Raw genomic sequence first — 27,907 nt, forward strand, 5'->3', positions numbered from 1 at the left:
ATGACGCCCCAAAAGCCAGCAAAAAATACGCACAAATGCGTGGTTTCACGCGTACACGCGCCAGTTGTGAACACAGCTTTAAGCTGTGTTCACAACTGGCGCGTGGACGCGGTACGCTTGCGGTTCATGCGCCCCCAAACGCGCGCTCAGCCTTTCACAAAAAAACAGCAATCCGAGTCGTATTTAGCGCGTGCGACACCTTCAAGTACTAATTTGTTGACCCCGCCAGTCAAAGTGACTGGCATGTACGCTGATACGCGCCTGATACGCGCTGAAAATTCCAACATGTTGGAAGTTCCATTTCGGCGCGTTTCCGTACGCATGGCGCCCCAAAAGCCAGCAAAAATACGCACAAACGCGTGGTTTCACGCGTACACGCGCCAGTTGTGAACACAGCTTTACGCATCACCCCGACTTCCCGTCAGCTTGTCTAAACACTTACCAGCTCTTCGTCCGATCCCTCCTCCTCCTGCTCGCGTTTTCGCTTGAGGTAAAGTGATTCCTTTCGAGGTGTTGTTTTCGGTGTAGAACTAGACTTCGCAGACACGGCTGAGCTCGAAAATAACGTTGGCACTGCACCCTCCACGCGACGAGCTTACGAGGTCGCTTTTTGCCTGACTGGCTGCTCATCGCTCCGCTTGTCATAAATTCGCTCATCAGATCGCGCTGAAAGCAGGTCGGTTCAAAGTGGGCTGAACACAAACGATCCCACTTTATTGGCTCAAAGAGCTTGTGCGTTTTCCCACCGGCGACTCGAGCTGCTCTACCCATGCTTTTGACCCACGAAAGACGCAACTCAGCGTCGTGGGGAAACGTAAACCACGTCAAATTTGTGCATGCCTCATCCTTCGAATCGTTTGAACAGCCGGGAGCACAGCACCTCGGCATGACAGACAGGAAATCTGGAGCTGGCACATCGACGACATGAAAGAAACAAACTACTTGACAACTACCCTGCAATGCTTCACCTCGACTGAGTTTCATCAAGAGTACAATCATGACTGTACTCTTGGTTTCATTAGTGTTCCCATTCGAGCTCCAGTCCAGGAGCGTGATTGCATATTGAGCTCCTAATCACACAATCATGACGTCATCAAAACCCTCCGCGCAGCGCGGAGGAGACTTACTTGGCCCTCCCTACATAGGCCCTGGCTTCATAATATCGACTTCTTGGGGGTCTAGTTTTTGTGATCCCCCCCCCCCCCATTCCTTGGGGGCCATACGAAGCCCCCATGAAGAGAACACACTACCGAAAAAATTCCCGGAGTGCCCCTTTAAGGTACCCGGGGCCGGCTGTACAGGCCATGTTTGGTTACACAATACAGGTCATGCATGTGGAGCGTGAACACTGGGTCTGCACCTTCCGGGGTGGCCGTGATGGTCCTTTCGATAAAGTTGTTGTCTTCGACAGCCTCGACAGGCGTCGCACTGCAGAAGCAGACTTAAGCAAGGCACTGTTCACTCTGTAAGGAGGGTGAAGACTCTCTAGGATTCCTGTACATGGTGCTGCAAAAGCAAATTGGTGGCGCCGATTGCGGGCTGTTTTCTTTGGTGTATGCCGTTGAACTGGCACGCAGCGAGGCCAAGGGAGGTATCGAGATTTACGCGATCCATAAGAGCATTTCCGTGTCCGAGTCCACTATCCGAGTCTATCTCTACTTATTGGTCGATATTTGTGTTTTTTTCATGCCATTCAACAAAAACGCAGTCGATAATCAGAGGGTTCATAAAGGCACACATGTCTGGGGCCCCCCCCCCCCCCCACCCCCGTTGGATTTTGCAAGACAATTTTGGAAAAATGGGTTAAATGGATAACTGTGTCCCCTGCCACCCCACCCGGTACCCCTACTATTTTAACCTGGCTAGAACCCTGCTGTAGAATGCAATGCCCCAGACACACAACACGGTGAGTAGCAACTGAGCGGAGCGGGTCATCAGTTGACAAACCACCCGTACGGGCACCAGATTCCGCGGCCTGCCTGCACCCACCGGTTATCTTCCAGAATTCCCGGGGTGTGGCACAGTGCAATTCAGACGCGCACTTTCCCGTGCTCAGATGTCCCTGTAGCAAACACTACTGCACCATAGTGCTGGCAACTGAAATTCAACCCCTGGAGCGGTGCGCTCACATTGCAAAGACCCAGCATGGGATTGTAACACTACGAAATAGAGACCGCTATAATCGGTGCTGCACTCGAGCTCGTAAATCAGGGGTCAGTCGGATTTCAGTTGGCACCGCTGTAGCATACCCCGACCCGTGCCTCACCCCGTCAGCCTGGCCGTCATCGTCGAAGTCCGTCGGCGCGTAGATGTTGATGGCTTTGTTGACGTGCTGGCGCATGATCGAGATCGCCCGGTTCCTGTTGCCGCTGGCGCGCTGCGAGAAGAAGTGGTAGTCGGCGTACAGCGCGAGCGTGCAGACAAACCGCTTGAAGCGACGCCCGTTGCTTGAGTCCTGAGAGGAAAATGCAACGACAGGAAGAAGATGGGGAGGTGAATAGACACAAAGAGCTAAAAAAAATATTTAAAAAATTCCACCACAGAGCTAGTTATAAAAGTAAAAAAATTCAGTATGACTGAGTATTATAATACACATAACTGTACAATACTGTGTTGTGGGTACATGTTAAGGTAATTAGAAGTTTCCCCGGCAATTTCCGGCTCAAATTACCAGGATTTTAGCGGTGTCTGACAGAGCCACAGTGAGTCACAGGTTTGAAGGTCAACGTGTGTGGGAACACTAGCTCCTCACCACAACCCAGGTGCCCTCTGCCCGCATGCAATGCTCATCGCACAGCAGAATGTGAATCAGGATGGAGATGCCAACACGAATACTTCATGAACACGGGCACAGGCACTAACACAAGCACAGCCACACAGACACACAGTCATAAACTTGTTCACACAGCACACGGTACCCATGCACACCCACCCACACATGTATGTGTGCACACAGCACATAGAACACATACACACCCACCCACACACGCACACACACGCACACACACACACACACACACACGGGGGTAACAAACCTGTCTCTTGGTGCGCCGCTTTGCTTCGGCCTCCTCTCTCTTGCGCGCGAAGAACTTGACGTGCTGGTCCTCGCTCTCCCTCATGACGTCGTGAAAGTGTTCATGCTGGGCACCGCTCACCCCACAGAGGCTTTGCTTCTCGAGCTTGGCACGCATCGTTTCGTTCTTCAGCATGGACACAGGCCACGTGGAGATGTCGTCTTGCCGATACATGACGCTGTGGAACGCCTGCGGCGTGCTGAAGTGGTCCCTGGCCGGCTTCAGGTAGTAGCTACCATGGGAGCAATGTATATTCGCCGACATTATGCCGTCGTCGTTGAATGCGGAGACAAAGGACCCAGCATCACCTTCTACGCGGCCCACGAGGAACGAGTTTGGATCGTAGTCGTCGGGGTGCTCCACACCATTGGCCGTGTGCAGGTGGAACTCGGCATGGCTGGTCAGGTCAGACGTGTCCGGCCGCAGGCGTAAGTGAAAATGCCTGCATGGTTTTCAACATAAGCACCATTCACATGCACACACAAGTGAGTACACACGCACACATGTGCACAAACGGAGCATACATACATACACGTGTACTTGCCAACTGCCAAAACTGGTCACATGGGTCTCCCCGGGAACGGGGAGAGAGATTCAAAAGGAAGCTCGGAAAGATGACTCGATCGGCTATTGAACCGCCGAACGTCCGACACCCCCGAAATCCCCAAAAACTCTGGGTGGACTAGGAAATTATCCCGCTTATGGGCTCGCCACACGTCAGCAAGTGCAGAAAAAAGATTGATGGCATCAGGGCATACCCCACCCCCACACACAATATATTTTTCCGTAGTGTCGCGTATAAAAGCATGACTCAAATAGAAGGCGATTTTTCAAAGCGCACCGTGACACGAAGCACGGTTTGAATAGAAGCCGCTCTGTGCAAAGACACGTGCAAGTACGTGCACAGCACATACGTGGCAGTATGCACTGCACAGTTTACACTGATGATCTTGACATAGAAGCATGTTTTGAATTATAAGCATGGTTTGAACCCCGGCTTATACGGCCGTAAGCACCTGCTTTTATACGCGCCATTACGGTACACACATACACATGCATAGCATTGGGTACACACATACCGATATAAAAACAAATACCCACACGCGCACACACACAAACTAATGGGTACGCATGCTTGTACACATGCACGTACACACATAATATACACACACCACATTTGTGGCATGATTGTGATGGCTATGGTGTTGATCATACTTTACACTTTGCTCATTAGGGAGGTTAAGTTACACGTTTTTTGCCCTTTTTCAAAACGCGGTGCAAATCTCACGTTACGTGTAATTTTTAGAGGTTAAGTTACACGTGCGACGTGACGTGAAATTTTGCCTGGCAGGATTCGGGTTTAGTTCGCACAAATATCAAATCTTCCAACAAACTCGATAAAACTCCGGAAACTCACACAAATTCGGTCGGGATAACCAAGCGAAACTTCCAAAAACCCACGTCATGAACTCACGTGCAGGACAGTCAACTCACGTAAAACACGTCAAATTTTACGTGAGTTTTTTCACTTTTTGACGTAAAAGTTCACGGACATAAGAATTTTACGTGAAACTTAACCTCTCTATTCATTCATGAACACACATACACATGTACATACACTGTACATTTATATCACATGTATACTGTTAAAATCAACCCATTTTCGCCGGCGATTTAATTCCGCTGATTTTGCTGCTTGCTACCCACCGGCCAAAGTGAACTAAATGATCGCAGGCCAAAATTTTTCATACAGGCAAATGATACGTAATTGAGCTATGCATGTGAGAGCAATAAAAAATAAGTAAACAAGCGTTTCGGAGACAGCAGTTTTAATATAGCTACATTTAGGAAATGCTTACAGTACAATTAGGGGCCATCCGTAAAAATAGATATTTATTTAGAAACGAAAATTAGTCGTTTTAATAGGGGGTAGGTGGTTGAGCGCCTGTTCGTTTCTCGAAAAATATCGATGTACATTTTGCATGCGTGAGCATGTATATATGTCCAGAAAAAAAAGATCAAAAATATCGCTACTTATAAGCTTAGGCGAGACCAAAAAAAAAATTGGGATTCCCGGGCCCTCCCGCACCAGTAGTAGTAGTAGTAGTAGTAGAATTTATTATTTTGATAGGGAAGGCCCTACAGACGTTGCCGTCTTGTTACAGGGAACCCTAAGTGCTCTTTACACCAAAATCGAGCCAAAGCCAAATTTTTTTTTTTTTGAACAGTTCATACATGTACAGTACTGATCGTGTGAGTAGATCTGTGACGTGGAGTCACACAAACCCGGGCTTGTATGACTCCCTGATGTACAGATCAGAGCCATCGTTGGCCGAAATATAGAAAAATTGAACGGGTAAACCGCGTACCTGTTGTCTGTAAAAAATTGAATAAAATTACCGGAAAAAGCTGTACAAAAAGTTCAACATGGCATGTACATGTACATACATGGGGAAAAAATAAAAATTAAATTCGCCCGCCCGCACCAATTTCACATGGGTCCTGCCCGGGAATCTCGATTATTTTGGTCTCGCCTTAGTATATACCATTTGAATGTGTTTGTTTCTCAGGGAGGGGGAGGGGACGGGGGGGGGGGGGGGGGGGGGTTGAAGAGAAACGACTAGTTTTCGTTTCTAAATACATATCGGCATTTACGGAAGGCCCCTTAGTCGTCCTTGTAAGCTATAACAAAAAAATACCGATCGATTTCTTTTTTGTAAACCCCGATCGGCCAAAGATGGCCAAAAGTTTCATTTCGAGATCGGCTAAAGGTTTCTCACCGGCCAAAATTTGTTGATTTACAGTATCAAGTGAACGTAGTCACGTGACCCACTACTGAACCTGGATAAGAAGACCACCTGGCGGGCAAGGGGACTACTTTTCCCCGTCCCTTGAGTGGTCGCCTTAGGCTGGGTTTCACTGTGCAGCAAAGGTAAGAAACGCGGGTGGGGGGGGGGGGGGGGGGGTCGGCCAACTTTAACTTACCTGTCATGAGCGCGAAAGTGTATCATCACGTCTTGGCGTTGCTCCGATCGGCCAACGCTATCAACAGCGCGCCTATGCCGCTTGCCAAACTCTTGCAGGTCGTAGTGGACGGCCTCATAGTGCTGGATGTGTTCGTCCAGGGGCCGGCCTGCGAAACAAGCAGCGGGAACAGCAGCATACCCATGATCATCACCGACATCTCAACATTCCCGCTGTTAGCAAACGTACCTCTCCCCCCCCCCCACACACACACACACAACGACATAATCAGCACCATCTACTAGTAACACGTTGCCGGGTGGCCACACTGGGTGTATAAAACTCCAGAGCTCCACCACCATAGCCGTGATCCACTGATATACACATGTACCATGTACTTATAATATTATTGTCGGACATTAATATTATTTATTTTTTGATCTATAGGGGGTGGTGGCGTTCCTGCGGATGCGGAAAACTCGGCCTCCAGCCGAGTGTCACGCAAACCATGAAATTTTTAATTTAATTTGTTTTACTATGAACACAGGCCAACTGGGAAACATGACTGTGGACCAAAACATAAAACAAGACAAAGGGGATGTTTGTGTCACATGAGAAGCACGCAGATCCGTAAATGCACTAGATGTACACACACACACACACACACACACACACACACACTGATTTTCTCCTACAAGAGCCACGACAACGGACAATATCTGAATGAAACAGACCAAGACTGGCGCCAGATAACTGCCCAATCCATTCAACTGGCGAATCCATGTGAGACCCCCCCCCCATGCACACCTTGTCTGCGCCACTCGGAATACGTGGGAATAGGACGGCCAAGGTCACCTATGCACACCCTACACTTGCTGAGGAAACCAGTATAGACGGCACGCTGCTTTGATAGAAGCAGACACCAGAATCTGATGTACTGGTACCTTGAAACGAAATTGGAGTTACAGTAGAATGCCGATTATCCGAACAATCAACTATCCGAACGATCAACTATCCGAACTGCCTGTCAAGGTGCGTTGAGTTGAAGGGGCGACAATGCGTTTTGCTGATTTTCCCCACCTGAAGCACCATGCTGCATGCAAGCAGCGCACAAGATGTATGGCAACAGCCTGAACAGGTCAGAGTCGACGTGTATCCCCATGGTCTCATTTTCGAGGAGCTGGAGTGTGCCTAGTTCCTATGGTACTGCCGAAGAGATTGAGAGAAATTACTGATGAAAAAACATAAGGGAGTATGCATGTTTTAGATGGATGTGTGACTGCTCCCTTATCCGAACACACTCCTCATCCAAACTCCCCTGGAGACAGCCCGAGGGGTGCGGATAATCGGCACTCTACTGTACTTTGCCGACCAGCCTCGGCAACTGTGTACTGGGAACCCAGAGCCAATGGACAAACAACCTCAGCCTTGAAAGCCATAGTAACGACACACCGGATTGTTTAGCCGAAACTCGTCCAACTTCTAAGTGCTCTGGCAAGAGGGTAGGTAGGCTTCCGATAGGTGGGCAAGTCCACTGATGCACTGCACGAGAACAGTACATACACACTAGGGAGCCCTAGCAGCTACAGAGACAGCTCAGGCGACTGCAATGCTACACAATGTGAGCTGCGGTCTACGCAAGTCGCAGTCATGATCACAGCCTTGACCTGCCCAGCCCAAACAACATGCCGCATGCGCAAGCTTGCATCAATCGCCCCTGCCACGAGGGCGACTGGAACGGGGAGCCCGACAGCGAAACCCATATCGCTCCGCGCTCCTGTCGTGCTTGTCGTCTCCCTAGACGCTACGGCACCCTGACAGACATGTGGTGACAGTTAAATCACATTATGATGGACAACACCTGGTGTTGGTATCCCGTACATGTCCCGTGCTATCATACACATCCCGTGGGGGGGGGGGGGGTATTCCAGGCAGAGCTACACGGAGTACAACTGAGCCTTACAGTGGATATAGCTAATTGCATGCATTCATCAAAAATTCTAGACAAAAAAACTTTTCAAAATCCCACCATGTTTTGAAGTAATTATGGTGCGACAGTGTGGAGATGTGGGGTCAAGATTACATCACTGTGTCAACGAAATGATTTCTTTTATCATTACAATCATCGCCGTGCACTTGCACTGTACTTCTTCAGTTCTCAGTGATTGATTGTTTTTGTTTTTTTTATTTGAGGATCAAGCAAAGACTGTGGAAGCCTATCCTTCTTGAACACCAGAGACTGAGAGAGTGCAGGAAGCAGCTGGGCTTTCTAACTTCTGCTCGGACATGACAAACAGTGGTTCCACTTACGGTCATGACATTTCTCCACGGGAACTGCAATGACGGTCGCTGCCAGACATTGAACTAGGATGGCAAAGGCAGCAACTTCTCCCAAACTCTCCATCCAAACCACAATGAGTTCAGGTCATTCCACGCCTAATTCGTGAACCTTTGTCGATCTTCGGTCACTCCTGATCTACTTGGCATACATATGCAGAAGGATCGTCCCAAATGTGTCAGCTCGGTCGTCCAGATACTGCACTACTTCCACCTGGAGAGGCTAGGTAAGGGGGAAGGAAGCTCAGGACGGTGGGACAATTACTCAATTAGGGCAGTTTCATACTTGTTTAGCTTTGCCTGATCGCTTTTACCATTGTTTTACAGTGGTGTATGGTTGAAATTTCCGGATATGGAAGATACATCGCGCACAAATCTGGCCCCGGCCCCGCGGATCGTGTCAGATCAGAGCGCGAGCGACTTTGAAACGACGCCACACAAAACGTAGGTCTACATGACGTAGTACGGTGTTGCACTACCGTACCGCGTACCGGTACTCCCAAGTCCCTCCATATCTGGCAAGACTGGCATGTCTGCGATCTGGCAGGATCACATAGCTATGTGGGCTGTGGTTGTACATACGGTCCACGCACGACTCACCTCGAGAAGATCTATAAATGATTAGGGCTGAGGCGGGTAGCATTTTCTTCGGGTTTCGGGTCCGGGTAGTTTTGCATGGGTAGCACCAAGAGTACATAACCCCCCAGAGTGTGCAACGCCGATCCAGCTCTGTGTAGGGTCTTGGTCGAGCGGAATCGGATCTTCTGATGTCATGCGTACACTTCACACCAGCGCAAGGCCGGTCTCGAGGCAGGGCACCATTGTTCTTGATCCAAGAGTACCCGCGACTCCCCGGATTCCCCTCAGATGTGTACGGTATTATGACGCAAAGATCCGATTCCGCTCGACCAAGACCCTATGCAGAGCTGGATCAGGCGTTGCACACTCTGGGGGGTTATGTACTCTTGGTAGCACGGGTACCCGATCGGGTAATGTTCCCATGGTAAGACCACAATGCACCCCCGGCCGGGGGGGGGGGGGGGGCTTCCCTTACCGTATTATCTCCCTTATAAACACGGTACTTACCGGTATAGTTTTTCAACTCACCTCGCACCCGTGCTTATAGAGGAGACCGTGATAACACTGGAGACCGTGTTTATATTTTTCAACCATGAAAAAGTCAAGAAAGTTGCATACCGGTAACACACTCAAATTGGAATTAAACTCAGATTTCATGATCAGTATTATCACTGTGACTATGTTGGAGACTGTGCGTTTGTAATCTCAACAGCCCTCCGACCTGTGCTTATAATGGAGACTGTGCTTATACTGGAGACCTGTGTTTATAAGAGAGAGAATACGGTATGTGCGTGAATCATTTGTACACGTGTACTGTAGACCTCTCTCTCTACTCTTTCTACATGATGTCATCTGCGGCTTCAGGTTTTCGGGTACGATTCGGTACCCGTCTACCCGAGGTCCTCACAGGTAGCACGGGTACCCGACTACCCGTGCACACCACTAATAATTATCTACGACTACGAGGTGATTTGGCTTTTTTTTAACATGGTTGTAAAATGGTTGTAAAATAACGTTTTTTCAGCCACTTCTAGAATTCTAGGCAAGCTACGTCAAAATGAATTGTTGCAAGTGGAAGTGCTATCCTTCATGCCCATTGTCTCAAAAAATGGGAATGATCCCACTTGTGAAAGTGTCTTGAATCATGTCCTACTTTCATAGTATTCTCAGGATTCAAATAATTGGTGTGTCATTTTTAACAAATTTGTAAAATGGCGTCACAAACTGCATATTCGGTCATCAATGTCCTGAAGTTGATAGATATCACTTCGAGGATTGCTAGTGGATGAAAAATAATCTGTCAACTGCATTGTACGCTGCGAAAGCCGTGCTTTTGTATTTGTAGCTAGTGGCTGTGTCATACGGTAGAATTGGATAGGTAGCATAGCATCGCAGCCATGTTTTCGTTCTCACAGAGTGTATTCCATGGCCTACTGTTCTTCATTATTGTCTGTAGTGACGGCAAAACGGCCCGACGTCGTCCAAAGGCCCTGCGGAAGCAATTCACTACCATCCTCGTCCATTCAGGGGCTTATTTTACACAAAATGGCAAAAGCATTCGATCCACAACTAGTTATACCGACGTAGCAGGGAAAATTAAATTATATGCACCAAATTTTCTGATCAATGTTGATCTACGATAAACTGGCTCTCATTTGCCATCGGCACCACCCATGTTTCGATACAGCCATCCGGAGCAGAGAAACAGCCAGAAGAAAAGCAAATAATTTTACACATTTGTTAAAAAAAGCCAAATGTTAAAAAAAAAAAGCCAAATCACCTCGCTACGAGCCTCGAGGATGGACTGTGCATGTGCATGTGAGAAACTGCAAAAAAAATGCTGCATTTCGATGCAAAAAATGCGCCGATTTCGACGGGAAAAAATTCGACAGACTGCAAATCCGAGTCGAGTCGACTGCACACCCGCGTCGCACATCACATACTGGCCATGTCACGGTGCCGCAGACGTAATGGGCGTGCCCCACACGCTTGTGTTGCACACGTTTGAATCCTACACGCACACGTGGAGCACAAACATGCCAAACATGCGTGCCGCAGATGCACACACTGTTCGTACATGCCAGATATACTTCGCAAGTTCGCATACATCACATGTGTGTGCCACACCGTCGGAGGAATACAAACAAGCACGGATACGGACCCATGAGAGTACCTCACCAAAAAAGCCAGGTTCGCACTCGGTTTCCCTATCAACACTAATTTCTGGTTAGAACAGCGCAGTAGCAATAGCCGAAACAGAGAGAACGCAACACGGGTGGCAGAGCAAATGACACACAGCATAAACAAGACAAACGTGCGTTGTACATTCACACACACAAAGTTTGTATACATGTACATGTATGTGATTGCATTGATATGCTTTGGGTTTCTTTCCTCAAAGGAGAAGTGACGCGTGCATGGTATATGCAGAGACCGCTGAAGTTCGTGTGAATGCATCAGACGCACACAACATGTACACGACACTTTGCATCTTTCAAAGAAACCGTATACACAAGTGTGTGTGTGTGTGTGTGTGTGTGTGTGTGTGTGTGTGTGTGTGTGTGTGTGTGTGTGTGTGTGTGTGTGTGTGTCCCATATGGTGCAGTGGTATGTGCAGCGATTTCCAATCGATAGGTTGCGGGTTCGATTCATACATGTACGTGTGAAGAGCAGAAACCAGTGCTGATAACGCAGGCGAAGCAGAGAGGAACGCAAAGCAGACAATCACCTCTAATCTCCTATAAATAACACATAGCATCAAGAGTACAAAACCCCCCAGAGTGTGCAACGCCTGATCCAGCTCTGCATAGGGTCTTGGTCGAGCGGAATCGGATCTTCTGATGTCATGCGTACACTCCACACCAGTGCAAGTCCGGTCTCGAAGCAGGGCACCATTGTTTTTGATCCAAGAGTACCCGCGACTTCCCGGGTTCCCCTCAGATTTGTACGGTATTATGACGCAAAGATCCGATTCCGCTCGACCAAGACCCTATGCAGAGCTGGATCAGGCGTTGCACACTCTGGGGGGTTATGTACTCTTGATAGCATCATAAGCAGAAAACGAGATATTGTGAGCGCGACAGACAGACTGACACACATACACACACACCACGAGACCATAAATCTGAAACGGCATGCGTTTTGACCGGCTTTAGAAGGCCACGAGTTATGTGATCCACATCAAGGCAATACGCACCATCAGCCCAGCTATCTCATACTAGACAGCGACTGAACGCGGCACACATACTACACACAAGAGCGCGTACAATGGCAACTTTCTCCTAATGCTTACGGTCGTCGAATACACACCGAGACACACGAGGAACATAAACTAGGGTCTACAGTGTACACAAGGGTGACATACATGACCAATTTCTATCGATACGATTCCCACATAAACATTTCTGATAATTCGAACCTCGAACTGGATATGTCCGGTTAATTAGAAGTCCCACAGATTCCACTTACATAGAAAATGTGTGGGATTTGTGCTGATAATTCGAAGTTAGCAAAGTGTAATTCGAAGTTCACTGTACATTGTACTGGTCAGTTCAGTTTGCATGACCAGGCTGCGCTGGTCAGTTCAGTATCCGTGAAGTCGGTGTCTAAGGTCCATTACGCAACTCTGCGTGACCATGAGAGCATTTTGACATACATGTACTGTTGTGTTGTTGGTTCATGTTTGGATAATTAGAATGTCCGGATAATTGGCAATAAATAAGATAAATTGTGCACTCATAACAACAGCAAAAATGAAGAAAGTCAAGTTCCATAACGTTTTCTTGTGACTGTCATCAGTGGAACGCCGTCACATAAAAATGTAATAACTAAAACACACACTTATATACATGTAGCTAATATGGTTTCAGGTAGAAATACAGCAGCTAACAAGTACAAAAAGCGAAGTTTGCACCTTTGCAATGTGTGAATATAGTGTATGTGAGAAAGGTAGTGGCAGATGAATGTGATACTGTGTGAATGAATGTAATGGTGCGTGTGTATTACTTGAAGAGTGTGAGTGATACGTTTTCTTTCTGTTTACATAGCACAGGGTCACGAGTACGAATATACACAGCTTCCAACACCTGCAATTGCTTGAAGAAACGTGCGCAACGAATAACACCGGATAATTAGAAGTTTTTTTCCTGGCATTAGGGAGGTTCTGCTATACGTGAAACGTAGAGAAATCACGTAGAGAGCAGGTGTCTGGGTTAGAGTCTACGGCTTCGCATGTTTTGGCTCCAGATTTCTACGCGGAGATGGGGTTCTCTACGTTGTGGCACACGCAGAGAAAATGTGTACGGATTTGCTGGGTATCGATCAACTGCATGCAGAAAACTGCCAAATATGGAAGAGGAAATTCCCAGTACACATTCCACGTGACTTCTCTAGGTGAAACGTAGAGCAGAACAGCATTTCTTTACGTTACGGGAACGCGAAGAAAGTTTGCGTGATTCTTTGCGTCGCGTTCCCAAAACGTAGAGCAGAACCTCCCTATTTTGAGGTTTGAATTATCAGGATTCCACCTGTACGGTGTATACACAGCTATGCATTTGTGTGTGATCATGCTCGTTTGAAAAGGTTTGTGTATACGGTATGTACGGTTTATGTTGCTTGAGTACACCCAACTTTGAAGGTCGAAGTGCATTGTACAGGGCGTGATCGTGAACAGGTGAGATTTTTATGTCTAGTAGTTAATTATCCTTACCTTAGCCCACCAAGGAAATCGGAATAATCAAACTCGATGGTGCTCCAACTTCATTTCGACGTAGAAAATTCGTTGTTTGAACACCTCAATTTCAAAGGGTATTAAACCACTGATTTCGATGTGAAAAACGTTTCCTGATCGCCATAAAAATTCCCTGCCGACACACACCATAACAAGCTCCAATTTCACAAACAGTGCCCACAAACGGTTGCTCGTCATGGAGGTGGTTTGACACTTTCGACCAAGGAGTAGTACAATACCACTCCCTGCTTTCCTGTTTCGACCAATAATTCGTTCACTTCCGGTTCCGTATTCAGTTGACAATAATATTTTTGCGGCATCGAGACTTATTTGGGCCCAAAAGCGCAAAAATCAGTGTAAAAGTCTCGAGTGGGAGAGATCTGTTTTTTGCACGCTTGAGTTGAGGAATGCCGAATGGACTGCACATTATATGTGCACAGTGCAACATAGAGTCTACTACTACTACTAGACTCTCTGTACGTGATTGTGTGTGCTTGAACAAGGCAGCTACATGTACATGCAGCATAGTATCTTGATCGTGTTTGCAATTATTTTGTCAGCTGGTAAGTGGTATTGGGAGCTGGTTGATCTTTTGATCATGGAGTTGTTCTACTGGTGTGGAAAGCCGTCGGAAGACCCTCACAGCCTGGCCCTTCTGGTTAGTGTGGATTGTAGGAATTATTAGAATGGTGCAATACAGAGTACTCTACTGTCAATAGCAATTGATGTGTTGTGAATTTGTCTAATTCCAGTGCTAATGGAATCTTTTACATCACGTAGCAATTGTATCAGCCATTTCCCTAATGCATGCACGCGGGTTGCCTTTGTGTGTTTTACTAGTACCAGAGCCGGAGGAAGGAGTTTTGGAGTGGTCCGGCAGACCTTTGAGGGGGTGGGGGGTCCTTCCCCGGGAGAAATTTTGAAAATTTATGTGAAATAGAGCGAATTTGGGCATCTCGTGAGGCTCCGGAAATGCAGAAAATCATAGTCAAAGAACAGAAACACAACTTTTTTTATATCCATAGTCGCACAGTGCCAGTGATGGTAGCATCGAAGAGATTGAACACTGTAACTTAGTGTAAGGAAGGTAAACAAAAACAAAATGATTGATAAAGGCTAGTAACTATGATCTCGTGTCGACTTCTTCGTGATATGATCGACTGCCTCTGAGTCACTACGAGGGCCTCAGTCCCTGGCCCGGCCTGGTGTACATGCACAAGTGCATACATGCCGTGCGCACAGAGTCCTGACTCCTGAGCTACTTCGAAGCACATGACATGTCCACAGTACAGTCGTGCACATCCGATTTTTTTTAGGGGTCAAATGGGTGTACCGGGTACCCGGGTACCCGACCGTTAATCTTAGGTACCGTTAGTAAAAGGGTACCCGTTTGGATTTTGATGAACCGGTCAGCACGGAGCAACACTGCTGGGATCGTGTATTCCAGGCGGGAGTCAATTATTTACAACTCCACGCTGGATGTCTGCATTGTTTTTGCGCTTTTGCACCTAGTACATCTACTCCTGCGACCATCAGACACCAATCGATTTGCGAATCACAATGTGATATCAAAATGCAGCCTGAGAACAGATGAATTAAAATCTTGATTCATGTGAAAATTGCGCAAAAATTAACCGGTTTTGCACGAATCACATTGGCCATCCAGCTGGGAAAGTGGTTCCGGCGGCCCTGTACTACGCGGTGCCTGCATTCTCAACACCGTAGGTAGAGAACATAGCAGACGAAGTGAGCCACGCATAATATAATAAAATATTATGCACGCATGCATTAGCAAGGGTTTGAAATGGCTTTGCACTTTACTTCATTATTATTATTTTATATTAATTCTTCATCAGTTTGAGGGAAAGGCGCAAACGGGAAAAGTCTGAAGAAAAAAAAGTCTGAAGAAAAAATTGACTGTCACCACCAGCACTCGAACCAGGTACCCTCGCTTACAGTAGAGTCGCGCGCCCAAGAACGTTGTTTCCAAGGGGTTAGCCTGGGACGTTCTTATTTTTTCAGCAATCTGGCTGCGTTCTTATAGCACGTTCTTAGGGTGCGTTCTTAAATTCTCTCGGAAAAGTTGGAGACTCTCCGAAAAGTTCGAGAGCTGTTCTTATATCCTCTCCGACTTTTAGGAGGCTCTCCAAAGCTCTCCAAGCTTCAGAGGTGGTTGAAACTTGGAGATTCCCACGTTTTGGGATCAGCGCGTGCGAACTACAACTAAAAGCCACGTGTTCATCATGAGTGTACGCATTTCCCTTTTCGCATACGTACATACATTCATCACTCAAGATCCCTTTGACGCTTCATTTTGCTTGACATGTGCAAAATATCTCCAAATTCTTCGAGACCCGTTCTTGAGTAATCCCAGTTTCTTCGACTTCTCTTTTCTTCTTCTTCTAGAAGCTAGAGAATATAAGAACGCACCCTAACTCTTAGAAACAGTGCATACTGGATCATATGTATCCCACAAGCTGCCAGAAAACCAACACCGCCGTTCTTATAGCTTTAGGCTGTGGCGTTCTTAGTATTTCAGGCTGGATGTTCTTGGGCTCCACGTTCTTCAGCGCGCGACTCTACTGTATGACCGCTTTCGTAATATGTAACTTAGTTATGGATAGTGCTGAAACGAGTACGCCGAGTACTCGAGTACCCGCTCGTTGAGTACTCGACTCGATATCAAAAAAGGACTCGATACTCGATAAATAAATAAATAAAATAAAAAACTAAAAAAACTTGATAGCGACGTACACGTCCGTCGTCCATGTGGCTTTGCAATGAAAATTTGTGTTTATTGAAGGATATTGAATTGCGTAAATGGTGTGCAAAAAATGGGTACTGTATGTGGTACTGACATAATTATATGCGCATGTGTGCTTATAGAGTACTCGATACTCGACTCGATAGTGACAGTACTCGCTCGATAGCTTATAGAGTACTCGTTTCAGCACTAGTTATGGACCTGAATTTGTGAAGGTATGGAAATCCACTACATGTACTCGCCGTACAGCTCAATGGAAACGCGGAATCGCTGAATTTTTCGTGGAATCCCTTCGTTAAAACGGATGAGAATTTGAGAGGTTGAGATGGGAACTACACTACTGTCGGGCGCCGATGAACGGAGCGCCGAAGAACGACCAGGCTAGGATTTCACTAAGCACAGCATACCAATGTATACACGGTGACTCAACTGCGCGTAGACTAATACATGAAAACAAGAGCGGTCTAGGCTAGGTGGCAAATTCATGGTTTCGTGTGTACACGCGGCTGTTATGAACACCACCTAGTGATGGGAAAGGTCTTGTATTTTCCATGGTCTTATGTGTTATGTGCGCTGATTTGTTCTCGTCCAACAGATTGTCTTTCCGATTAGCTACATGTATTTGTTTGTTTATTGTTGTGCCTTCAAGCCGCCGTACTATTCTCTTTGAGGGTTTTTAGATGGCTGCATTGTGTCACACGGATGTACACATGCTTCACTCCCAACGCTAGAGAGTTTCTCTAAAGTTTGGACGAGCATGCACGCTCATACGTCACTCAGAGTACTGTGTGGGAAGAAATATATTCTTGAAAGAGAAAAGTGTTTCACTAGAAAGTACTTGTAGATTGGAATACTCGGTTTGGAGTTGTACTTCGTTAGGCTGAGAACACCACTGTGCTTGTGTGCTTGTTTTTCCTATTCTCCCACTCCAGGTCTACATGCAGATGAGCAAAGCTGATGTGAAGCGCACGCCATGCTCTCACCCCAGCCAATCTCCTTCAGGTTAGTGTGTGTGTGCGCGCGTGTGTGTGTGTGTGTGTGTGTGTGTGTGTGTGTGTGTGTGTGTGTGTGTGTGTGTGTGTGTGTGCATCTGGCTGGGCATGTGTGTGTGTGTGTGTGTGTGTGTGTCCCATATGGTGCAGTGGTATGTGCAGCGATTTCCAATCGATAGGTTGCGGGTTCGATTCCCGACGATTATGGTCACACACGTCTTTCTTCTCTTTCTCAGACTCCTCCTGACTTTTCTTTCATTCTCCTGGTTGGTTACCAACAGCCAGTGCATGTTGGAGTATGTGGTGTGATGTGTGTGCGGAAAAAATATGAAAAAGACCAAAAAGTAGGGATTCACTGGCCAGAAAAAGCCACTTCATAGCTGTGTGGTAGACCAGGCTGAATAGTGGCGGTCAATTCTTCAGCCGTGCAAGCTGTTGAATGGTGCAATCCCAGCACAAGTTGCTATGGCTTCTGCTGTAGCATTGCTATCATCGCCTCCGGCGATGGGCGTCCAATGGTCCAATGGTGTGTGTGTGTGTTTGTGTGTGTGTATGTGTGTGCCTTCCCTGGGAGCAGGGGTGAATGCAGTTGGATCCCGGGACGGATACCTTGATGCCGTCAATACTTTTTTTCTGCACCTTGCCCTAACCCACAATACTGAGGTGTGGTGAGCACATAAGTGGGATCATTTCCAAGTCCACCCAGAGTTTGGGGATTTCAGGGTGTATCAGCCGTTGGGCGGTTATAGGCAAGTGAGTCATCTTTCCAAGGTTCCTTGTGAATCTCTCTCCCCTCTTCGGGGGAGACTCGCGTGACCAGTCATGGCAGTGAGCAAGTACAGTACATGCACAGTACAGCGTATGCGTGCGTGCATGTGGCTGGGCGTGTGTATGAATGTTTTAGAGTGGGCTTTTAAATTGGACTGGAGAGAGCAATAAGTGAACAAACACTGACTGGCCTTGTGGAGTTGATTCATGTTTGAGCCAAGTACTGTTCAAGTTCCAACAGTGCTATCCAGCCATCAGCGGCTAGCATCGTATCATCGAGATTTGCATCCAGCACGCCTGTGTCAGTAGTTTCTCTTTTGCAGTATATATTGAGCAGAAAGACATTGACAGGTCCAGTGAAGCTCAGAACAGTGAATGTGAGCTTTGGTAGTTGTTGTGAGCCAGATCTGATCAGCTGCTGTGTGCTGTTACTGTTACTGGTCTTCTTGTTGTTGCCTTCTACTTCTATTTTCGTGATCAATTTTGTCCTGCTGTGTGCCTGTGCAGGCACCTTGCCCTGCCTGCAAGCTGGAACGGAGCACTTTGATACACTGGAGAGTATTCTCCAATACCTAAGGAAAAAGGTATGGCGGGGACGTGATTCACACGTGGACAATGCGTGTGCTGTGTTGAGTGGGTATGGTGGTATGTGTAATGTGACGGTCGTGTGAATCAGTGCTCACCTGACCATTTTGCATGGTGTGTGTGTGTGTGTTTGTGTGTGTGTGTGTGTGTGTGTGTGTGTGTGTGTATGTGTGTGTGCGCATGTGTATGTGTGTGTACGTGTGTGTCATCCTCCTGACTCTTCAGGGCTACAACACGGACTATGACCTGACGCGGCAGCAGAGCACTGAATGCGTGGCTGTGGCAGCCATGGTGCAGCAGAAACTCCACTCCGTTCTGGTAGGTTACCTGACACGATTATTATACATGTAGCCGTACCATGCGGTGCTCGTCACTGCCAGGTTGTCCGCACTCTAAGCCATAGGTGTACTGAGCCAGGGTGATTTTGTGCGTACTACTTGGCCAGCGCGCGCGTGTGTGTGTGTGTATGTGTGTGCGTGCGCGTGTGTGTGTTTTTGCATGGAGCTCGACGCCATTGCTAACAACGTGTATGTTTGTGGGTACTGTCGAATGGCTTATTTTAGCAAGTAAAATTTTCAACATTTCTGAATCAGGACCAATTTGCAATAAAATATTTAGCGATGTGAGTTTCAAACAAAGTACAGTATCTACAATATAGTACTGTACTGTACTGTACTGTACTGTACTGTACTGTACTGTACTGTAGATGCAAAATTTCAATTGGCGCGGCAAAACTTTGGCAGCAAAACACTCACTTCGCTAAGATCGCTAAAATATCACCGGTGCTAAAACTAGCCGTTTTACAGTATGGGTTTGTGTGTGTGTGACTGTGGGTATGGGTTTGTGTGTATTGTGTGTGCACACAGCTCTACTCGCTGTGGTGCGAGGACGACACCTACGGCACGTACACGTACCGCTGGTACGGCCGCGTGGTGCCGTTCCCGCGCAACTTCTGGTACGCGTCACGCCGTCGCCGCCTGGTGGAGTCATCTCTCATGGCACTCTATGGCGTGTCGGATCTAAGCCTGGTCAAGGAAACGGTAAGACTCCTGTCCTGCATCTCTTTCCATGTCTCTGCTCAAGTCGGCATGGCATATGTTCGTTGTCATTCATCTTCCTCCTGCCCTCTTTGTGCTAACAGTCTTCAGAATGGTATCACTAGAGGGTGTATCCGATAGATGGCCAGTTCCATAGATGCAAAAAGTTATTGGTTCGCGCTATACTCAGTTGGATTGGAGTTATCCGCATCCATAGGACCGCCACCAACACTGGGTGGCGGCTCTGATCTACTCACCATCCACCGATTTAGGGGCTGCATCTGTGCCTTTGATCCTTGAGGGTGGTGGCGTTCCTATGGATGTGGATAGCTCCAGTCTAACTGAGTATAGCGCGAACCAATAAATTTTTTCATCTACGGACCTGGCCATCTATCTTCCATGCAATTGTCCACTTGTTGCGCTTGTTTCCATCTTCACTATGCAGCCAACCTTGCTAGGGACGATCCTCGATCCTGCATGAGAAAAGTGCCGCGACTCCCGAGCTGTCGTTATGTGTGAGGTTGAAACTTGAAAGTATGCAATCAAATGGTGACTTAAGCTGTGTTCCCAACTGGCGCGTGGACGTTGTACGCTTGCGGTTCATGCTTGCCCAAACGCGCGCTCAAGCTTTCACAAAAAAACAACTATCCCAGCGCGTGCGACACCTTCGAGTACTAATTTTTTGACCCCGCCAGTCAAAGTGACTGGAATGTACGCTGATACGCGCCTAATACGCGCTGAAAATTCCAACATGTTGGAAGTTCCATTTCGGCGCGTTTCCGTACGCATGGCGCTCCAAAAGCCAGCAAAAATACGCACAAACGCGTGGTTTCACGCGTACACGCGCCAGTTGTGAACACAGCTTTAGTCTGAAGATTGTGTTCTTATCCGTGTTGTTGTTGTTCCTGCTCATGAGGTTGACTGTATTTACCTGTGCACGATGGCTGTGCGTATGTGTGTGTGTGCCTGCGATCATCAGGTGTACAGTCAAGCACGGGAGTGTCTTAATCTCATCTCGGAACGGCTGGACGGGCAGAAGTACTTCTTCGGTGACACGTACGTTGTGCTGTGTGTAGTATTAGGGTCATTTTCACGTATGCATGCTCATGCACGCGCACACACACACACGCACGCACACACACACACACACACACACACACGTGCACACACACGCATGCACACACACACACACACATACACACACACTCTCTCTCTCTCTCTCTCTCTCTCGTCTTCATCCTATTGCTATTGGTTGTTCTCCCGCTCAGGCCGACAAGCATTGACGCAATCATCTACTCTTACATATCTCTGCTACAAGCTACACCAGTGTGTCACAATCAGCTAAATACTCACATCCAGGCCTGTCCGCCGCTCACCGCGTTCAAGGCGCTCATTCAAACGACGTACGCTGATCGCTTGCCAAACTCAGGCAAAGAACCGTCGTGTGAGTAGAGCTCGTCATTGTGCTGTTGTTCGCAACAGGGCTGCCTTTGTTGTGTGCACTCTCACACGCGCACGCGCACACATACATCCACACACTCACACACACTCTCTCTCTCTCTCCCTCTCTCTCTGTCTCTCTCTCTCTCTCTCTCTCTCTCTTCCTCTGTGTGTGTGTGTGTGTGTCTCTCTCTCTCTCTGTGTCTCTCTCTGTGTGTCTCTCTCTCTCTCTCTCTCTCTCCCTCTCTCCCTCTCTCTCTCTCTCTCTCTCTCTCTCTCTCTCTCTCTCTCTCTCTCTCTCCCTCTCTCCCTCTCTCTCTCTCTCTCTCTCTCTCTCTCTCTCTCTCTCCCTCTCCCTCTCCCTCTCCCTCTCCCTCTCCCTCTCCCTCTCCCTCTCCTCTCTCTCTCTCTCTCTCTCTCTCTCTCTCTCTCTCTCTCTCTCTCTCTCTCTCTCCCTCTCTCCCTCTCCCTCTCCCTCTCCCTCTCCCTCTCTCTCTCTCTCTCTCTCTCTCTCTCTCTCTCTCTCTCTCTCTCTCTCTCTCTCTCTCTCTCTCTCTCTCCCTCCCTGCCTCTCTCTCAGTTTCTCTGTTTACAAAGGCACTTCTTTGCCAGAAAAGCTTTCCAGAGAACTAATGGCATGAACTTGCCACTACCTAGGAGGATCAATGCTGCGCTTTGATGATGGCTGTACCAGCACAGCTGCACAGCAAAGCTCCCCGGCAGCTCTATACACATAAACGATAATTGATAGCGGACCACTGTGACTATTGGTGGCTAATTCATTCAGCCTGAGCGACAAGACAAGTGCTATCTCTTAATTTGCTGGCCGAAAATCCTATATATAGGATTTGAAAATGTGTGCCTTTATGCCGTTGTTATTGGTCATCACGACCAATAATAACGGCATAATGGTTTTCATGGAAGTTGTAAATATGTTTGAGGCATGAATGTTTACATTTTAGATTCATAGGGCGATAATATTTCTGATGAATACCTATTTTCCGCAATAATTGGAAATTTGAGCATAATTGTTCAGCTGCTGTCATGGAAAGGACTGAAGCAGTGAATGTGCAGAAGAACATTGCAGGTGTGGCACGGGGTGGCTTCATGACGACATATCGCACATGCCGTCATGAAACTACCAGTTTTAAGGATAAAACAAGGTCCAATAAAATCTCAAATCCTATAGGATTCGAAAAATAGGGCACAGGCCTTAGTAATACTGGGCAAGGAGATGAGCCTGAGATGTTAGTGTTTGAAAAAATTATCTTATTCAACTCTCGATATCTACTAAGACCTAGCAAGGAAGAATTGGTGACATACTTTTTGCTATTCTCATGCCACACCCATTTTTAGTTGAAAAATATGACCAAAATCCTATAATAAGGATTTAGCAAATTAAGAGATACACTATGCGGTCCTGCAGCATGATGTAGCTGTGGCAATAGTAACGGGAACAAACCTTTGCTCAAACCTCGATATGTGCGAAAAAAATGACCGCCATGCGTGGTGGATATGTCGCTCATACATACACGGAGCTAATGCATAATACATTCATGTGGAACACGGAGTAGCAGCAAACGATAGCCTTCTCCCATTGCGGACTGAGTTTGTTGGCGTCGAACAGTATCTCTGCTTGGGCTGTGTCAGTGTGCCGTTCTCATGCAATCTGCTTGTAGTCCAGCGAGTAAGAGGAGCGAGTAAGAGGAGCGAGGAATGGATATCATTCACGTGTACAGCGCGCAGTGTGTTTAAAAAGGACATGCTTCGCTCCCCGCTTTAAAAACCTTCGCACAGAAAAGATATGGATGGAATTTGAGGAGCGTTTGGCATGGCTTGCTGTGCAGGCTGCTGGGGTGGGACAAGCGTGGCAGAAGTAGTTGACGAAGACAGTAGTATTTGCTGCGGTCATTTGCTGCGGTAGTAATGCTGTTCTTTTCGAACCTTAGTGAAGGCATTAACACCAGATACATTGTTGAATGGCGCAACTAGTCACCTCAGGTTCTTCGAAGATTAACTAAGGGCAGAATGTGACTTTTGGAGATACTGTACTTTGCATAGATAGGCATGGCACGAATTGCATAATTTGACTTCAACACCTTTCGCATGTTGCTCTGTGATCGAGATCGTGGTAGTCCGCTATCCGTCACAAGTGCTGCTGTCGGATGGCTTTTGCAGCAGCAGCAGCATTCCTCTTCTGAGATTCTGTCAACTGTGCCTTCAACGCCAATGCTAGTCATTTTCCCGCCTTGGACTTCTTGACGTTAGGACTTCCAAACTTGTTGGCCATTGCCGAGACGTGGTATGCCATGGCATGCATGTATGGTGTAACACGCGCCTTCAAGATGTCGGTGGTGCTGTGGTTCCGATTGCTGCTCCGATTTGTTTTCTCAACGCCCTGGCCTGAGATTAGTTTCAGGCTTCCAAATTTGTCGGCCATTGGCCGCTGCCTGGCCCAGGGGCATGTTTGTAGAACAAAGAGAAGAGTGTATCATTCCACTGATCCATTGCATGTTGGATGTGAACATCTGTGCGTGCGTATGTATGCATGTATGTGCGTGCATGTGTGTGTGTGTGTGTGTGTGTGTGTGTGTGTGTGTGTGTGTGTGTGTGTGTGTGTGTGTGTGTTTGTTTGCGCACGCATTCCTATGCTTATGCGGAGCAGTTGCGGACAGCACGTCGCTACTGCAGCGCATGAAGCGCAGGGAATGGTGGTGGGAGAACCATGTTAACCTTGCGTCGATCGTCTTCGCCGGCACTGTCATGCTGTCGTACGCCGCGGCGCGTGGCATTCTCTGGCATGGCAAGAGCTAAGGGTGACAGGCGACGTTCTCCGTATCATTGCGTTATCCTGTTTGGATGCCTATGTAGACTCTCTCTGTTCTGGACAGGCTGGAGATGTGCCGGCTGTGCAGGCCACTGCTGGTTGATTTGACATCTTGTTGAGTTCGTCCTCGTGCCGATGGTGATTGAGCAAGTCAAGTGCTGTGCGTGCTTGCGTATGTGTGAGTCCTTGCTTTCTGCAAGCAATCACGTTGCATGTTTGTGCTGTGGGCCGGAGCCTGTAGGACTCTGTGACCTGCCGTCTCGCGATGAATGGTGGCCCTCACCAGTGGGACGAGGCACGTGTACGTGCTTCTTCTTGCAGCTGCTGAAGGTGTACGCCGTGTTTCTCTGCCTGCGTCCCATGTCCATGCGTGTCGAGGATCGTCGGCCATCACGCCCGTGTGTCTCATCAGATCCCACACATCGGTGTCGTCGGACAATTGCCGGCACACGGGCAGACATGTGACGTGCTCTTGCTCGGTTTGCGCCGTGGCTTTGGGTAGTTCTACTCTCCGGTGGCAACCGTCAAGCAGGCCGGCCAGCACTGACAACACCGTGCTAACCAGTTTACTGTGCTCCTCTATGTTCTGCTCATCGCCTCTGCCTCTGCTGTATTCCCTGCACTCCACTCAGTGGCTCATTTTGGCGAAGCTTTGACAGGCTGTGACCAGTTCTTCATAAAATATACGGCTTTCCATGCTTTTGATGTTTGCTGAATTTTGCTTCTTTCTCCTGGCCAGCTTGAATTTCTTGTGACATACCGTGGCAGCTCCGCTGCAGCTCAACACTTGCTATTGTCGATTTGTTATGCCAGCTTGCCCTCTCTGCTGTTTAGTGCTGCCACCCGCTCGTTCTTAATCCTGGTTGAGTGACTGCAAGATTTCTGAAATACATCAGCTCTACTGCTGCTTTGCCGATGCTAGTTGGCAGGACGGCATGTATGCCGCTCAACACAGAGCTACTTTATTCATGAACGTAACATATCAGTGGCCAACACTGAGCGGTTTAGCCGACTCCCTGCTGTATATTGTGCAAGGTCTGGGCAAGGACTTACAAATAGGTCGATCCAAACATCAAAACAGCTGGCTGGCTGTCCAGAGCGACAGCAATGAAGTGACATAACAGTCTATGTATGTGTGCACGTGATGCAGGGGTGTGTTGTACATGTGTCACAGTGGCCACTGTCAACACTAGTGCGTAGTAGTACAGTACCACCACGAGACTCCTTATTTACTGAGTCTTGGTAGAATGCATCACCAGGGATGAATTTATCCTGTATCGCATCGCAGTTTGCTACGCAAAATCGATTTACTGCTACTCAAAAATCACAGTGACTCGCAGAAAACTGCCATACATACATTGTACAGGCTATCCAAGTTTTTTGTAGCTTACGCCACAACTGAGATTTTGCATAGCAAAAACTGCTATGCAAAAACTTGACAGTAAATTCATCCCTGATCACCTAGAGTAATATGTTGGGGGCATGCCTATGACCAAGAGCATATAACCCCCCCCCCCCCCCCCCAAATATACTCTTGCTATGACTGTGGGTGTATATGGAGTGAGGTATAATTACAGTGCATTTCAAAACTATAGACGCGTAGGGTTTTTGAAATATTTCAAATTTGGCTGGAACTTTTTGAGAATAGTTTTCGGAATATTGCTCAGGATCGCTCCTCAATTACTCTCATATAGTTTCTAAAGGATTGGATAACAGACGCCCAATTTGGAAAAATTTATGCACAAAGTGATCACAGATTTTATGTGGTATAGATGCTGGCATAACGGTTTTTGCCTATATGTAGGTACGCGTCTATAGTTTTGAAATGGACTGTAGTAGTATTGTTCCATCTGTTCGTGTACTCAGTATTATAAATCTAGGTATATAATTGTAGGACTCCTACTCAGCCAAGCTACAAGTACAAGATGGTATCAAGAGTCCATAAGCCCGGACTTTTGATGGTATGGATATCTGGGAGCTTATTTTACTCTTGTCTTGGTGATACCTGGTGTATCCATATATGTTCTGCCTGTTGTACGCATTGCCCTTTTGCACTCGCGTGTGTACGCATACTAGTACACACATGCATCACGGTTTTCTGCCTGTCCTTTGCTATGGACAAGAAGTCTTTTCTCTTTGTCTTCTGAAAGATAAGTCACAAACCCTACCTCGTGTGTTTGCGTTTGTTGACACAACATGGCGCAGTGAACGTCTTACTTTACCTGTAGTCTTAGTATACTAGTAGTTCCATTGCAGTTGTAGAGTAGCCCACCTGTAGTGTTGCTCTCTGCCCGTTTTCGTTTCGCTTCGAAAATTGTCCGTTTCGAAGTTCTAGAATTTTTTCGTAGCCTTGTAGTACGATATCGATAGTTGTGATTTCGCCATGGCGGATGGTGCTAAGTCACAGCCGGACATCAACCAACTGGTGCAGCTGATCCAAGCTCAAGTGCAAGCATCTGCCCAGCGCGATGCGCAGCTCCAAACTCTGTTGCAGTCAATGTCGCAAGGATCATCAAGCAGCACGAGTGCACCTGCTTCGTCTGCTCCTGCTCCATCCACCAAGCTCGTCGCTGTGGATCGGCCAATATTGTTGTCGTCGGCGAATCTAGCTGAATTTGTATCGTGGAGCGAGGCCTGGGAGGACTACTCCCGGTGTCAGCTGTTGTCAGCGCAGCCCCGCGAGACAAGGATGGCCGCGTTTAGGCAGGCCTTGGATGAGGACCTGCGACGTTTCGTTCGTGAAGGTGTGATTGTGGTTGTGGACACCACACAACTGCATGATGAAAGAAAAGCGATATCAAGAGTGAAAACATATTACTCTAGGTGATGCATTGTACCAAGAGTAAATAAGGAGAGCTTATACTCTCGGTGGTGTGTGGGTGGGTGGGTGGGTGGGTGTGCTGTTGAATGGTGTAATCCTGTAGCACAAGTAAGTAATTAGTGAGCGTAATGGTACCTCACAGACATTTGCCGAACAGTGTCCCATGATAGTGTTTCCTAGTGCCCTAAGGGCCGATTCCCACTACGGTACCGTGAGTGCCGTGCCGACGATTTGGGTAGGTCACGTGTACCCCACGGTACGAGCTTGAAGCTGAGAGTGATTTACACCTGCGCCCAATCATTCCGTGCATTCCGTCGGCAGGCCGGATCACCATTTTTATCAATTTCTGACTTTGGTCCTGAGGGGAAATAGCGGGGGAGATGACTGGAGAAAGCTCAAGAATCAACCAATCGAAAAGCCAAAAGCCAAGAAAAAACTTCGTACCACAAATACAAAAGAAAGAAAAAACTTCCTTTCAGGGAGTAGTAAAATACCTACTACTCACTGCATTCGACCTCACGGAATACCACGGCATGCCATTTCCACCCCCCAGCGACCCTCGGCACAGGAATGTCCACGGCGCGGTACGGCAGGAGCCACGGAATGAACTCGCGCCAAAACTGCCCCTCACGTGAGCAAATCACCATGGGTACTCACGGCACGGCACTCACGGTACCGTAGTGGGAATCGGCCCTAAAGAGTGTGTCAAGTACAGTGAGTATCGTTTATAAAGTGACCGGGTTTAACGATATACCGGCTATAATGATCGAACTCGCCAAAATCAAAATCAAATCACAAAAAATACAGCTAAAATATCACTATACACACTATTATCGGCTATACCGATATATCGCTTATTGTGATGGGCTTCAGGAAGCAAACCATATCAAATGCACAGGAAAATATCGTATATACTGATCAAGAGTGATGATCACAAAACAATTGTTCTTCAAATTTAGTTCATTTCTTCCAAAACTCATCCAGTGTTGC

General features: G+C 47.5%; 2 protein-coding genes across 2 annotated transcripts in view; one reads left to right on the forward strand and one right to left on the reverse strand.

The window, feature by feature from the left end:
* LOC135816244 (disintegrin and metalloproteinase domain-containing protein 10-like) overlaps positions 1–8,748 on the reverse strand; it is a 25,830-nt gene extending 17,082 nt beyond the window's left edge. Inside the window, exons 1-4 of the mRNA XM_065329651.1 lie at positions 8,349–8,748; positions 6,060–6,207; positions 3,036–3,516; positions 2,267–2,455 (exon numbers count right to left, since the gene is read on the reverse strand). Coding sequence (XP_065185723.1) covers positions 2,267–2,455; positions 3,036–3,516; positions 6,060–6,207; positions 8,349–8,442 — 912 coding nt within the window. The 5' untranslated portion in view covers positions 8,443–8,748. The remainder of the gene's footprint in view (positions 1–2,266; positions 2,456–3,035; positions 3,517–6,059; positions 6,208–8,348) is intronic.
* A 5,463-nt stretch (positions 8,749–14,211) lies between these two features.
* LOC135816271 (metaxin-1-like) lies at positions 14,212–25,103 on the forward strand. The gene is made up of 8 exons (XM_065329652.1): positions 14,212–14,341; positions 17,380–17,449; positions 18,715–18,791; positions 19,018–19,110; positions 19,659–19,832; positions 20,809–20,885; positions 21,098–21,273; positions 23,935–25,103. Exons 1-8 carry the CDS (start codon positions 14,282–14,284, stop codon positions 24,081–24,083), a joined length of 876 nt encoding a protein of 291 aa, XP_065185724.1. The 5' UTR covers positions 14,212–14,281; the 3' UTR covers positions 24,084–25,103.
* Positions 25,104–27,907: the final 2,804 nt, after the last annotated feature.

Source organism: Sycon ciliatum, chromosome 1 (assembly GCF_964019385.1).
Source record: "Sycon ciliatum chromosome 1, ocSycCili1.1, whole genome shotgun sequence".
In the NCBI taxonomy this organism is placed as follows: domain Eukaryota; kingdom Metazoa; phylum Porifera; class Calcarea; order Leucosolenida; family Sycettidae; genus Sycon; species Sycon ciliatum.

Coding starts and splice junctions, on each gene's coding strand:
- LOC135816271 (XM_065329652.1), top strand. CDS start 14,282: ATGGAGTTGTTCTACTGGTGTGGAAAGCCGTCGGAAGACCCTCACAGC. Junction 14,342..17,379: donor CTCACAGCCTGGCCCTTCTG/GTTAGTGTGGAT, acceptor CTCCCACTCCAG/GTCTACATGCAGATGAGCAA. Junction 20,886..21,097: donor AAGTACTTCTTCGGTGACAC/GTACGTTGTGCT, acceptor TCTCCCGCTCAG/GCCGACAAGCATTGACGCAA.